Source organism: Astyanax mexicanus, chromosome 1 (genome assembly GCF_023375975.1).
Source record: "Astyanax mexicanus isolate ESR-SI-001 chromosome 1, AstMex3_surface, whole genome shotgun sequence".
Classification (NCBI taxonomy): domain Eukaryota; kingdom Metazoa; phylum Chordata; class Actinopteri; order Characiformes; family Acestrorhamphidae; genus Astyanax; species Astyanax mexicanus.
Window position 1 is genome coordinate 58,181,874 of NC_064408.1, and position 15,330 is coordinate 58,197,203.

Sequence of the window (15,330 nt, forward strand, 5' to 3'; positions counted from 1 at the left end):
CTAAGTTTAGTCAGTCATTTTCCTATTTCATACCTATATTTTTCTGTTTTTATTAAATGCTGCGGAGCTTTAAACGCGCGGACCTGTAGTGTACACCTGTGTGTACACTATTTATTTTTCGTTATTTTAGAATTCGTTAGATTATATTTCTTTTACCATTTTGAGCTAAGTTTAGTTATTTTCCTATTTTATATCTATTAATCTGTTTTTATTAAATTCTGCGGAGCTTTAAACGCGCGGATGAGCTCGCGTTCAGTCTCGGGTTCACGCTCGGGTTCAGGCAGACAATCTAAACTCTAGTATGCAGAACTATATTATTATTGTTATTAAATTTTCCATTCTTTTAAATAGCAGGATACTTTGATTTGTATTTCTCAGCCCGGACGAGACCCGGCCCGAGGAAAGTAATGGAAAATCTCGTGTCAGTCCAGGCTCCAGGAAATAGTCATCTGTTTTTAATACTATTTTTATTTTATATAAAGCTACGGCCTGATAATCACCATATAACAAAGTATTACTGTTAACGAAAACGAACGAAATAACGAAAACTGAAAGTGAACGTTTCCCTTAACTGAAACTAATAAAAACGGTAATTAAAAGAAAAAAATAAAACGAACTGAAATTACAGATTAAATACCCTAATTTTTGTGTTTGTTAATTTATTTATAAGCGCTGTATCCACTACAGCAGCTTAACAGCGGGTGGTGTTGTGCCGTTTCTGCTCGGGAAGGGGAGCCGGGGTTCAGATGTCGGCAGCGCGCTGCAGCGCGCAACGCCTCGCGGTCCGCGGAATTGCTTATATTTACAGCGCTCGAGCTAGCTGCGAAATAATGACAGAAAACTCTTAAGGAAACTGCAGAATTCTGTACGGTATTAGAATATGAGCGCGCGGGACATAAAAAACTGTTTTGTAGAGAAATAGGAGATGAGGAATATTTAAGGAAACAGCTGTAACTTTGAGTAACTCACACTGAACACCCCATGCTGCAGGATAAACTGATAAATCTGATCATTTCAGTGGTTGGTTAGTTGTTAGTGATTTATTGTCACTTCAGCACAAATGTGGCTATTTGTGGCGATAATTCTGGTGAAAATTAGTGAAACCTGTAGAGTTTATTGAGTTTTTGCTGTATGATCTCCTCAGTGAGAATCCCTACCCCATAACCAATCAGGGAGCTCCAACTGCTTACCCCTCCTACTGCTCTTTCATTGTGGATGAGCAGAATGTCTTAAACGTCCGTTTTTCAAAGTTCAGGTTTGGCACATCACGTGGTTAATATACCGTCACTATTTTACAATACCGTCACCATATTTAAATACCGTGGTATACCGAAATACCGTCATACCGCCCAACCCTAGGCATGGCCATGACAGATCATCTTTTGTGTGGAGACCCTTGAATGCATTAGATATAGAAATAATGTGAGGTAAAAACACATATTTAAATGCAATACAATTTTTTTATTATTTATCCAAATGTATAGATCTAAATGCAAGTGTTTTGGGGTATGTCTTTACCAGAACATCTAGAGGCTGACAATTTTGTCCATTCTTCATTGCAAAATCTTCAAGCTTAGTCAGATTTAATGAGGATTGTCTGGAACAGCAATTTTCCACAAATGCTTTCTTCTTGCCACTCTTACATTATGGCAAGATTTGTGGGCTACACGACTAATAGTTGTCCTGTTGACATATTCTCCCACCGGGGCTGTGGATCTCTGCAGCTCTTCAAGAGTGACTGTGGGCCTTTTGGCTGCTTCTTTGATTGGTGCTCACCTTGACTGTGTCTCTGTTTAGATGAAAAGCCATGTCTTGTTATGCAGTTGTGCCACACTTCTACCATTTTTGAATGACGGTAAGACGAGCATATAGCTTGGGATATTTTTTGTAACATAACCCTGCTTAACACAACTTAATTCCTGACCTATCTGCTGTGTTTCTTGGTTTTCATGATGCTTCTTCTTAATTTTCAATTAATTCAGACTTAATTAGCTTAAGTGATCCCAAATGTCCTTAGTATTTAAGTTAAATTCAGTGAGTTTGGCGGTTAGCTCTTATTCTATCTTTAAATTCTCTGTATACGTAACAGGCTACTCTTAATAATAGATACGTAACACACTGAATTCACTGAAACAATAGGTCGTTTTTGGTGAAATATTCTATTCTATATTCTATACTGAACTAGAGCAGTAATAAGTAAACAGTTTTATTGCACATAGTAAGAAAGAGTAAACAATTTCTTCCCAACCTGGTAAACGGCATCAGCTAGCTCAAAGTAAGTATTAGCTAGCATTAACATCCTTTGCCAAGTAATCAGTTAAATCTGATAGAACAGGTATAGTGGAAACACTGCTGCCCATGCATTGACTTTCTGTTTAAAACATCAATTTAATTTGCAGTAACTTTACATGTATTAAACTGAAAAAAGAAAAACTGATATACACAATAAGTGATTGATATATATTACAATCAATTTTTTATTGTTATCATTTCATTTCTATTTCTTGTCAGCTGTATTTTAATAGCACCACTGATCTGAAATAATGTTTTGTGAAAGCGTGTGTGTAGACAGTTAGCAGTAGATGGCGCTGCAGCATTTCTCTTCATTGACCCTTAAAGAAACTAGCAGCACATTAAACAGCAGTGGACAGAAAAAATAAATACACATATTAAGAATTTCGATGATTATGATGAAAAAAAAAAATAGTTTTAATATGCTAAGTTATGTTACATACCTAACTTAAAAGTTGAAATTTTAACATTTTTAATGAAAATACTATTAATTAATTTAGACTTTTTTTTCGTGTTTAGCTATGAAGTAAAATATGAACATGCAGAAAAAACAAATAATTGTTCTCTGATCCTGTGCGAATAAAATATGAATATGAATATAAAAAAGACAACAAAACGATTTTTACATTTACTTTAAATGGTATAAATTTTATTTTGTGGAAACAATTTTAGGATTATATGTTGTAATTATTAATCAGAAAAAGGTTATTTTTATGCGTGACCCCCCCCCCCCCCACCTCCCCTTCATTTAAATCACACACATACACACACACACACACACACACAGTAAGAGAGAGAGAGAGAGAGAGAGAGTCCACCTGCTCCTGCTCCTCTTCATGTGTGTCTGTTCTCAGTCCCTGCAGCAGCAGCAGCAGCTCTTCAGTGACTGAACTCAGAGCTGGTCCTCCTCTCTGAACCGCAGGGCTGAAGTGTGAGAGTGTGTTTTATCGTCTGGTTTGTGGATTATTATTTCTCTCTAATGGAGAAAGTGGGAGTTTGGTGTGTGCTCTTCCTCACGGCTCTTTCTAACAGCGCTGCGGCGCCGAAACAGCGTCGGGCTGTGGAGGAGCCCAGGACCCAGCCCGAGGACCCCCAGGACCTCCTCCTCACACAGGTAAGAGTCCTCCAGCTCCTGTAGCCATCAGTCAGTCCTCACTAGCAACACATGCACTCATCAGACACAGCTGCACTTATTAGCTCAGTTATATGTGCAGTGTCTCTGTACTGTAGTTTTCTGTACTGTAGTTTTTCGTGCCATATCCTCATTCGCTACACAAGGTTTGAGTAAGACGCATTAGTCCACACACCGCTGACAAATTCCTTATAAAAAAACTTCTGAGACTGAATTCTGGAAGTCATTCTTCTGATGACTCTTTAGGGATGGTTAAACGTTGCTGCACAGTAGAATAGTGCACCACCACTCCGTGTCATTAGAGCTGTTTAGGGGGACTAGAGCATATTAATCAGTGATTTCATATATATATATATATATATATATATATATATATATATATATATATATATATATATATATATATATATATATATATATATATGTGTGTGTTTATGTGTGTGTGTGTGTGTGTGTGTGTGTGTGTGTGTGTGTGTGTGTTTGTGTTTAAAATAACACAAAAATGGGACCTAAAATGGTAATTCTCTAAAAGGTTTAATGCTCAAGAGTTTAAACTGAATTTGACAGGTCAGTAGATTGACCTGTTAATATATGTTTGTCTAAAATAAGTTCAGTTCAATTGAGGAAATGCATAAAAAATAAATAGAAAAATGTATTTGTGTACTGTCAAATGTCAAATAAATGATCCAGGTTATTAAACAAGAAGGCAAGTTGCAATTACATAACAAATGCCCATTTGATTGTACCCATGTATATTCTCAGTATTTGAGTTTGTAACTTTGCTTAATCTGATCATCTTGTTAGTGAATGGACAGTAGTTAAGTCATAAAATATCTGAACTATCTGTATTATAAACCTGCTGCTATGAGGCAATTTCTCCAAATAGTTATGTTTTTAAGAAATAAATATATAATGTGGACCTTTTTAAATTCTCCCAGGAGGCTAACTCTTAGACCCCCTGGTGAAAGCTTAGATATTTATAAATATATAGTGGCTCTGCTGTAAATATCTAAAGTTATTTTACACTTAAACAGGTTTTTTTGATTTTGTGTTTTATTAGTCCTCTCAAATGAACAATTCTGTATATGCCCCTCATATTCAGAGAGCTGGGCAGCTTCTTAGAGGAGCTCATGGCTACAGACAAAAACATTTCCTAACAAATTAAGGTTTTATCTGAGAGCTCAAATCAAAACTTTTACATGCCACTGTAACACATTAAAAAAGTGTTTAGGTAGTGAACCTCTACCCAGGTCCATACGATGCCAACCAAATTACCTATGGTCAATATGAGAATAATTGAGTGCTACAGATTTAGAAAACAAATGAGAATCTTCTGGAGAGTGAACACAGTTTAAATCTTTGTATATTGAAAAAAAAACGTGATTGAAAGTTGTCTGTTTTGCCATTAAAACCTATGGGGATGGGTGGGGTTACAAAGCTTTCTGCAACCGAACAGCAGGGGGCGTCTGACCTGCGGTGGCTTCACTTTTGAGAGACAATGCTCTGTCCAGCTATACACAGTCTATGGCCGATTCAATCTGTGTTCTTGTCTGTACTTGTGTTCTTGTGAACTCGTGAAATGTCATCAGTCGCAGCCCAAGTACTGTTCCAATTCAGAAGATTGCAGTTAGTCAAGTACACAACTACCCGGATGTGTTCTTGCTCCTCCCACTTTATCGAGGACGCATGAAAGATGACTTGTGTGAACTTCTTACAGCCCGACAACCCAGAATGCACCTCGCAGTAGTATCAGCGTAATGCAGGATGAGAAGGTACATAACTGTAAGCACCTGTATGTTTTCCACAGCAGTTCCAATTACACAACAACCGTCCCGCTTCCTCCTGTCCTCAGGAGTCCGCACTCGCGATCCAATTTTTACAAGTCTGTACTTGCCAAGTACAGGAGTACAGACTTGTGTACTTGTGTATTAAGAAATGGCCCATGTTTCAGGTAGTCGGCCTGTTGCCACCATCTCGAAATTAAGCCACGAAAAGTTGAGTGACAAGCCCAAACGAATTGGTAGGATAAACAAAAAGATTGCATTACTTTTGTGGAAATGCATGAATTCTGAATTCAGAAAACTGTTTCTGAAAAAATCTTCCTAAAAACATTTATGCATTTTTTCCACAGAATTAAAATATTATAGTTAGAAAAAATATGATTAAAAAATGTATTAAAAATTCAGGCATCAGTCTAAAGCGCTGCCACTATGATCCGGAGATCACTGGTTCCAATCCCTGAGAAAGCACTCTGGGTGGGTAGATGGTGCTATTTCCACACATCACTCCTAGAGTGATGTCAGCACAAGACGTCTCTGAGCTGATGTATTGAATCCGAGTCGCTGCGCTTTCTTCTGGCTACTCAGCAATCAGCAGTAGGGTTGTGCTGATGGACGATCTCATCGTCATTTATGACCAAACATCGCGATGGATGGTAACCATCGCGATGCCACGCCCACTTTTTTGTTTTTCCAGAAACATGCACATACTTTTGTTACTCGCCCCTTAAAAATGTACAAAAGAAAATAAATTATGTAATTTCTATTATTATTAGAAAAATTACAAATTAAAATGAAACCAAAATGTTGACAAAAATATAATCTAACGAATTTAAAACATAGAAACGAAAAACGTTAAAATGGTATTAATATAACATAATATAATATAACAGCTGGATCAAACAGTTTAGCGTCAGTCATAACGAACACGAGTGGCACTAAAAAACGTTTTAATAAATAAGGTCTTATCAAGTGAAGTAAAATATATGGTATTAAAAGGTATTAAATTCACATATTTATTGATATTTAATCAAGAGAAATCAGGCAAAATGCGCCGCGCTGCGTTGCACTGCGCTCTCTCTCTCTCTCTCTCTCCCCCTCCCTCCCTCACTCCCGCAGCACGTAGCTGAATTCAGCACGAGGCTATAAATAATATAACAACTCAGTTTAGTTAAATAAATTAAGATGAGTGAGGACCTGTAAAGTTAATTAAATATTGTCAAATATAAAGGATATTTTGAGGTTTTGGGGAGCTGTTTCTATTATTTGAAACTGAAACTAACTGAAAGTGATATTATTCTGCGCACTAACAGAAAGCCTTTGATTGTGTTTTAAAAAAGTTTTTATTTTATAAAAATAAAATTTTTATAAAATAAAACGATATCATCGTCCATTGCGATGTTTCACTGTAAACATCGTCATCTGCCAATTAAGGAGACATCGCCCAACCCTAATCAACAGCAGATTAAAGGGGCGGTGGCTGACTTCACATGGAGGAGGCATGTGCTAGTCTTCACCCTCCTTGTGTTGTGGCATCACAAGTGATGGAGGATATACAGCTGACTAGCAGCTGAATGGAGGGGGACAATTGACCTAGCTAAATTGGAAAAAATGGGAAGAATTAAAAATAAATAAAATAATCCAGGCATTGTTGAATGTGAAACACTGAACTGAAATTGGAACTTTGATGTAACACATGAGCATATGGCATGAACACATTATAGTTTTTTATTTCATGGTGTTTCTGTTTTGCAATATTTATTTGGCTTGGTGGAAAATGCATCCGGTCCTCTTCTCTTTGTAGCTGCTGGGTGATTATGACAAAGTGAAAGCGCTTTCGGAAGGCGCTGACTGTGGCTGTAAATGTGTTGTCAGAGCCGTGAGCAGGAGCGCCTGCGGCAGGACGGGAGAACTCGGCCACTCCTACAGCGTGGAAACCCTCAGCTCAGGCCCACACTGCAAGTGCACCTGCGTGGCTCCACCATCAGTGCTCAACCCCTGTGAAGAAGACTTCAGGCTGAAGAAGCTTCGGGAAGCTGGCAAAGAAAATGTCAAGGTGACAAGAAGGCAGAAAAGGGCACCTCCAAACAAGCAGAAGTTAGCCTAGAAGGATCTTTTAACACTTCTTGTAATGCAAATGGCCTCTAGGATGGGCAGCAAGCGTTACGCTAAGACGTATGACAGGAGATGGATGTCGAAAGCTGGCTGTGACGGTCTTTGCTTGGTTCCTTGCAGTTCTCCTCCATTATCGACTTGCTGGAAGGGTCTTTTTATGGCATGGATCTGCTGAAGCTGCACTCGGTCACCACTAAGCTCCTGCAGCGGGTGGAGAACATTGAGAGGGTGAGTGATGTGAGCTTCTGATGCAGAATTTTACATGGACTGCTGTGAGAATGTGTCAGCTGCACTGTAAAGCAGTCTTACAGCAGATCATCTGGCCGCTGCTTGTCAGGTAAGAGTGATGTCTAACTTCAACACATGGAAATGTGGCAAAAATGACTTAGAAAAGAGATAAAGAGTGCGTGTACCCATAACAACAATAAAAAGATGATGGGGAGAAACAACTGCTGAACAGTAAATTAAAGTAAATATTACTGATGTAGTTTTTCTTTTGATAAGCCATGCTGAACAGACCTGTAGAACCACATAGTGGTTTTGGTTTTAGTTAAATTGCTGTGAGTTAATCAGTTTATTAGTAATAGAGACGTTACAACCATTACAGACCACTAGTGACCTGCATGACACTTATACATCCCATAAGCCATAAACCATTATAAGGAAAGTGCAGAATATAATTACAGACTATTAGACACTGTATCAAAATCACAAGAAAACAAAGTAAAAGTAAAAGAAGTAAAAGTTTCAAAAACAGACCCATTTACAGTTGTCTTGCATAGTGGGAAAACTATAAAGGGGTAAAATAAGATTTCCAAATTGAAAAACATAGAATTGATATACTTGATAATTGATAATCTCAAACATTCTGTGTCCTCCTTAAAAAAAAAAACTGTATGTTAGGCAGAAATCTAAGTAGGAGCTAAAGAGACCCAATACAGTCACAATTACTAAAACATAAAAACTGCTTTATATTTTAGCAAAAGAAAAGCAAATTTAGGTGATATTCTATATATGAACAAAATAGTTAGTTTTATCAGTAGTTGATTTCTGTATTATTTTTTTACAGCACACATATTCTTAAGATGTTACATAATTCAAATAAAATTTGAATGACAGTATTCCAAATAGTAAATTCCAAATTGTAAAAAGAAACCACTTCACATTATTGCATGTATACTTTATATATCGTTTGTAATGTTGCCAGTTGCCTTTTTGTTTGTTAGGTAATTTTTTTTTCTCTCAGAGCCACAATAATGCTATAACTGAAGTTGGGAGTGTGTCACCAAAACCAGTTACAACAGGAGAAGACCTGTCTCTTTCCACAAGCCCACTAAGGCAGGAGAAGAGGAAGAGGCTGAGTGAGAAGAGTGGCGAGGCTGCAGCTTATCAACTTGCACAGGTGGGAGGATTCTGATACTACAGGCTGTTCAATAGCTTAAAAAGAGAAGTCTTCAGCATTATTCTGAACTATTAACAGACATGACATTTGAGCTTTCATCATCTACATAGGCTTAGGTATAAGTTTTTTACAAAGACAAGATCTTTAATGTTCAAATGGATAAACTTTATTGTTTTTTGCAAATAGTCACTCATTTTGAATTCACTCAACACATTACGAAGAAGTTGGGACAGGGGCATGTTTACCACTGTGTTACGTCACCTTTTCCTGTTCCTTTCCTTTTACTAAAAGGCCACGCTGTTGTAACACCAGCAGAATGTAGCTTGGCATGGTCTTGCTGAAATAAGCAGGACATCCATAAAAAAAGTTGTTTGGATGGCAGCATATGTTGCTTCAAAACCTGTATGTTCTTTTTTTAGCATTAATGGTGCTTCACAGATGTACAAGTTACCCATGTCATGAGCACTAACACACCCCCCTACCATCAGAGATGCGCTTTTGAACTTTGCACTGAGAACAATCCGGACAGTCCTTTTCCTCTGTGGTCCTTTTACTTTGCGAAGAGCTCGGGTCAGAGAACCCAACAAGGTTTCTGGGTGATTTCTCCAGATTCTCTGAATCTTTGGATGATTTTTCATTTTGAAAATGATTTGCAAATTGAATTCTGTTTTTATTTGTATTCTATACAACGTCCCAACTTCATTAGAATTGGGGTTATATTAGGTGGAGTTACCAATAGTCCACACCTGTTATTTCACAAAAGATGTTTTTCGGTTTGGACAGAACAAATATGAGGAGCGGTTTGTGGGCAACCTCCTAAAGGGGAAGGTACCAGACGCAGAAGAAGCTGTGAAAGCATTACAGGAACAAGAGCGTCACGGGAGAGAGCAGAACCCAAAGATGGTTGTCAGAGGGATCACTTACTATAAAGCTGACCCAGTGGAGGAGGTAGAAACAGAGGAAAACTGTAAGTTATAAACTTAACTCTTTTCATTTTAATTATATTAGGGCTATAAAAAAGCACTAATGGGCAAGATAACATACATTTTTTATCTACATCCATCTGTATTATATACTGTCATTTATTTTGAGCCTGAAGTGTTGTTTTAACTGGACATTAAAATGAATACCTAAAAATGAAATTAATAAAATAAGTAAATGCAATGACATGCCAAAAATCATGGAACAGGAACTTGCATCAAGTCACGTGAGATTTGTCATGTCCCATGGAAGCTAAAGAACGCTGCACTGAGCTGTGGTATATGTGTGTGGGGTCTCCTGCACTGAATGTGTATGTGAGTTGTGCTAGTCATTTGTCTATGTGCAAGTGTGACACAGGATCGAAGAATGTTAAATCCCTGCACAACTTTGGAAAGTAATGTTTCATCAAGCAGGCCTTGCTCCAACTCTGATCATTTATGTTGCCTTGCCACTCACTAGATAACAACTCACAAATTATACACATGTGGGCATTCACAAGCCGTCCTCTGAGAAAACTCTTAATGATCAATGTACATACTACTGTCGCATGACTTTTGCCATGTCAGTGTATTTTCTAATGCAGCTTATTTTGTCTAACATAGCTATAGCAACTTAGCCAATAGGAGCTGATATGAGTTAAATTATATTAATTTGTTTAAGAGAGACACACTTTATATTTATTCTTAAATAAAGATGGAACTTTAAGGCCTTTTTTATGGCATCTACATGTAAAATGGCCGATCATTTCCTCTGCAGATGTTAATTGTAAACTGTTGCCTGGTTCCTTCCTGCAGTGCCAGAAGATGAAAGCCATAGTGGAGACAGCCCTGTAGATTTATTCACAGAGGAGCAGTTTATTCGTACCAATTCCCCGGCATTCAGGCCTCGCATCAGAGTATGGACAGTTCCAGCTAATTCTAAACCTCCACCTGTGGATGAGGTGGCTGTAGAACACAGCAAACCAGAGTCTCAAATGGAGAAATCTGATTCTTCTCTGCCTGTCAAGATGAAAATGTCAAATGATGCAGAGCCTGGACTGCACAGAACCTCAGAGTCTGCTGATTTCAGCACTTCAGTGTCTCCCTCAAACACAGAGAGCTTAAAAAGTGTCAGGCCCACGATGCAGCCTACTCTTCCAAACCTCACTGAAATCAAAGAAGGACCAGAGGAAAGTCATGTTGCTCCAAAGGTTCAGAACATCCTGGCCAACCCATCCAGTTTGAGTCATTTAAGAGTAAAGGAGTCAACTTCAGCTGCTCCTAAAATGACTATAGATATGGAAAAAACAACCTCAGCTACTGTCATCAGTCAGTCAGCCATTAATATTAAAACCTTCACTGAGCAAAACCGCGGCACAGGTACATTCACCTCCAGAAAAGACTTGATCCAGGACATAGACAACAAAAAGGAAAACACACTGACAAGTCCAACACAATCACCAATCACTCAGAGACAAGCTGCCACCCTGCTGCCTACCGCTTCACCTTCCACGATCGCTGTCACAACACCTACTCTCACAGACTCGGAGACCATCACTGCTGGTACTACAGCCGGGAGCACAAAGCTGCAGAATTCAGAAGCTACTGCTGTTGCTGCACCGCAGGTAACTGAGAGCAGGACTGATTCAAGCTCAGCAGCATCCATGACCACTTTCAAACCAGTCACTACCTCTACTGCACCCTTCACAACCATTACCACCACTACAGCAACTCTGACCAGCACCAGCAGACCTGCCAAGCGCAAGTACAGCATCAGCTGGGACGAAGAAGAGGAGGTAGAGGAGGTGAAAGAAGTGGAGCTGAAAGTCTTTAAACCAGTAGTGAGAACTGAGGAGAACGTCCAGGAGAAACGTAAAAGACGACCAGGTGAACTGAAACTGTAATGTTTAACGATTCCTCCCAGTGTCCAAAGTGTGTGAGACAGCTGTTATGATGTTTGTGTGCTATTTATTTTATTTTGTGCACTGATTAGTAGTTATTATAAATACTAATTGTTGATTGGTTACTTATTGTCTCATGTAGGGATGCACTGATCCCACTTTTTTCCTTCCCATACCAATACTGATGCTAGATTGTCAAGTATCTTGTGATATTGAGTACAGAGACAAACTTTAATTATAATATTTAGTAGCTAATATTTTATAGTTTATTATATTTATAGGAATTTATTTTTTGCATGTTTTATTTCAGTAAAAGCAGCGTTCTGTATACCAAAAACTATTTAATAAGCTTGAGTCAAGTTTTTGGTTGAATCAGTCAAGTCTGATCAATGCTACCAATAATGGCACATACTTATCAGTTTAAGTTTACTGAAATCTATTAGATAGCTAATGAGGGTTGATCTTAGATCAGCTCTGTTACTCTAAAATACAGTCCCACTGCATGTAAGTGCCAGCATCAGCACAGATTCAGCACTAATATCGGTGCAATGTTAATCTTATGTCTAAAAAAAACATAAAATTTGTAAAACATACTATATCCTTAGTACAACCCATTCTAATTCCAGTAAATGTCTAGAAAGTTTGCATTAAAAAAGTACACATACATATTTTTGGGCTTATTCAGGCCACTACAGCTTATCTGATATGAGAAAGCATGAATACTGTTTCTGTTTGCAGCGGAATGCAAGGACACCTTAGCAACAATTTCCGAACCTGTTACGCACAACACATATGGCCGCAGTGAAGGAGCCTGGATGAAAGATCCACTGGCTCGCGATGACAAGATCTACGTGACTAATTACTACTATGGCAACCACTTGCTGGAGTTCCAGAACATGGATGTCTTCAAACAAGGTATCATTGTTTCTCAAATCTCTGTCCTTAACATGCGTGTCCGTTCACATGTCCACAGGTCCCTCATCATTTTGTAGTTGGGGTCATGCCAGATAAAGGACTACAGGACTAATCTTTAACCATGGGAAAAGCATGTAGGGTCTTTTCTGTCGTTCCACAGAAGCTTTTAATGCAGATACGCATTCTGTCCTTGTTCTCTCTTACACCCTGGACTAACCAACCTCGTAATTCAAACTCACACTGATATCTTTTAAACTGTATCACTACCAAAAAAAAATGCAAAACTATCTTAACATGAAATTATTTTTTACCAGATGCAGCGTCAATACAGAGCATCTAGTGATTTTAAGGAAGTATCTCTTTATCATGAGATTATGTCATGAAAATGTCATAAGCGGTTATTTATGCAGAAGCTTTCCTCAAGATGTTGGTTGGTAGTAAGACACCTTAGATTAGATCAGTTTTATGTATAATTTGTATAAATGCTAAGATTTACAAATATATGCAGTGTTTAGTCTTGACACTCAAATTTCACTGTGATTTAAATATAAAGTTGAATTTGACTAAATCAGCTGGGCTATTGGATCAAGACAAAAGACGATCAAGCATGTTTGCAGTTATAACACAGTCACTTTTCATAAGAATGAGATTTATGTTATTTTAGTGATCTTCTGGAAACTTTCTTAGGATAGTTTTATGTCATAATTGTGATCATTTTGCATGTAATAAAAAAAAAGGTTCCTGTGTTAGTGAGATTTTTATTTATAAGTTTTGTAGACAACAGATGTAACAAAGAGTGTTACAATACAATACAATACAATCTGACAATATTTTCTTATCTTTACATTTTTAATTAATCTCGTGATTAATGACTATTTCAGCAAAAAACTGATGGTGGTCTATAACAGCAGGCCAGTGGTGTCCTGACATCCTGTTGGTTAATGCGTTGTGTCTTACATTTTATTCTAGGGCGTTTCACCAACTCCTACAAGCTACCCTACAACTGGATAGGCACTGGTCATGTGGTGTACAATGGTGCCATTTTCTACAATCGGGCCTTCTCTCGGGACATTATCAAGTACGACCTGCGGCTGCGCTACGTGGCGGCCTGGACCATGTTGCACGATGCTGTGCTGGAGGAAGACGAGGTGTCATCATGGAGATGGAAAGGTCACTCTGAAATGGACCTGGCCGTGGATGAGAGCGGGCTGTGGGTGATCTACCCGGCGCTGGATGATGAGGGTTTCCTGCAGGAAGTGATCGTCCTCAGCCGCCTCAATCCGATTGACCTGAGCATGCAGCGAGAGACCACCTGGAGGACCGGCCTGCGCCGCAACCGCTACGGGAACTGTTTCATTGTGTGCGGCGTTCTGTACGCGACCGATAACTACAGCCAGCAGGACAACAACCTGAGCTACGCCTTCGACACGCACACCAACACTCAGATGATCCCCCGGCTGCCCTTCAGCAACAACTACACCTACATCACTCAGATCGACTACAACCCCAAAGAGGGGGTGCTGTACGCCTGGGACAATGGCCACCAGGTCACCTACAACATCGTGTTCGCAGATGTCGACCCCCTTTAAACACGTCAGATATTGGTCACTGTACAGAAATGATGTCTGTGGGGAAAATGCATTATGTAAAATGTGGATTGTAGAGCAGTCCAATTAGCATTTGTCACAATGTGTGTTAAAGCTCATATAGCCTATTGTGCTTACAGATGTGTTACAGATGTTTTTTAAAGTGGCTACTAACATAGCCTCTTCAGGTAAACCTTTTTTAGAATAAAGTCAAAAGTTTTGTGTATTAATTACACACAAAATACATTTTTATAGGAACATTTCAACACAAGCTAACATTTGTGTGTTTTAGTTTATTTGTTGATATTTCTCATGTACATATCTACATACATACATCTGCATTGTGTATGCATAAAGTTTACTGAAATGCAGAAACAAGGACTAATCTTTTAGTTTTAGCATTACCAAAAATATAGCATTGATTAAATTCAGACGTTTATGACATTCTTAAAGTTCATAGACTTTACAAGTAGGTAAAAATTAGGTAAAAATTGTTTCTGTAGATCCCAGTCAACTTAGTTAGTAGGCATAGGTATATTGTGATTATTGGGTTTGCACTACTAAATAGTCCTTTCATCCTTAATGATCATAGCTGTACCTCCCTGGGGGCTGGTAGAAAATGTATTTTGAGATTCTAGGAAAGCATTGTATATAGTGTGATACTGCTTTAAGCTGTAATATGGGATTAATGAATGTAAACTTTGTAATTTTTTACCAAAACATCAAAGAAAACATTTGAAAACGGAAGCTCTCAATTCGAATTCCTGCTAAATTTGTGTATATGTTATAGCTTTGTGATAGCTGTGTACTGCCTTGAACATTTTTGTAAAGCACTTTTTTACAGACTGCAGGAAAAGGACTGCAATAAAATGTTTGAATGATCTATTTGTTTTCTCTTTTATGCCACAGTGAGAGGAATCCTGTTATTTTCACTCTGCATGCTCGGTCAGGTAAATGTAAAACAGCATTGAGACCCCTTCAATTATGGCATTGGGTTAACCCCCACCTCCTCACCCAAATCTTACACTGGACCCCAAACTAAGGCGTTGTTTTAAAACGTCTATAATTTCTTAGTGTGACCTTTTGCAGAGCTTTTCTTGAGAACTATAATCAGGACTTTGCAAGATTACCACACAGCCTCCATTTCAGACTGGAGGCACTTACAGAAACAATGGAAACCACAGAGGAGATTGTAGAGGATCTTTCACCTTCACTCTGGATAGAGAACTAAAGTACCACAATAAATACAC

The 15,330-nt window shown here is 38.4% G+C and overlaps 1 protein-coding gene across 2 annotated transcripts; it reads left to right on the top strand.

The window, feature by feature from the left end:
* Nucleotides 1-3,095: 3,095 nt before the first annotated feature.
* On the top strand, nt 3,096-14,961 carry olfml2ba (olfactomedin-like 2Ba). Of its 2 annotated transcripts, XM_007245433.4 has the most exons (8): nt 3,096-3,406; nt 7,007-7,258; nt 7,438-7,545; nt 8,564-8,719; nt 9,503-9,686; nt 10,495-11,565; nt 12,318-12,494; nt 13,464-14,961. In XM_007245433.4, the coding sequence occupies exons 1-8, from the start codon at nt 3,272-3,274 to the stop codon at nt 14,081-14,083; spliced, it is 2,703 nt and encodes a 900-aa protein (XP_007245495.3). In that variant the 5' UTR covers nt 3,096-3,271; the 3' UTR covers nt 14,084-14,961. The 2 variants fall into 2 exon arrangements, with proteins under 2 accessions (XP_007245495.3, XP_022521904.2); XM_022666183.2 differs by lacking the exon at nt 7,007-7,258.
* The last annotated feature ends 369 nt before the right edge of the window (nt 14,962-15,330 follow it).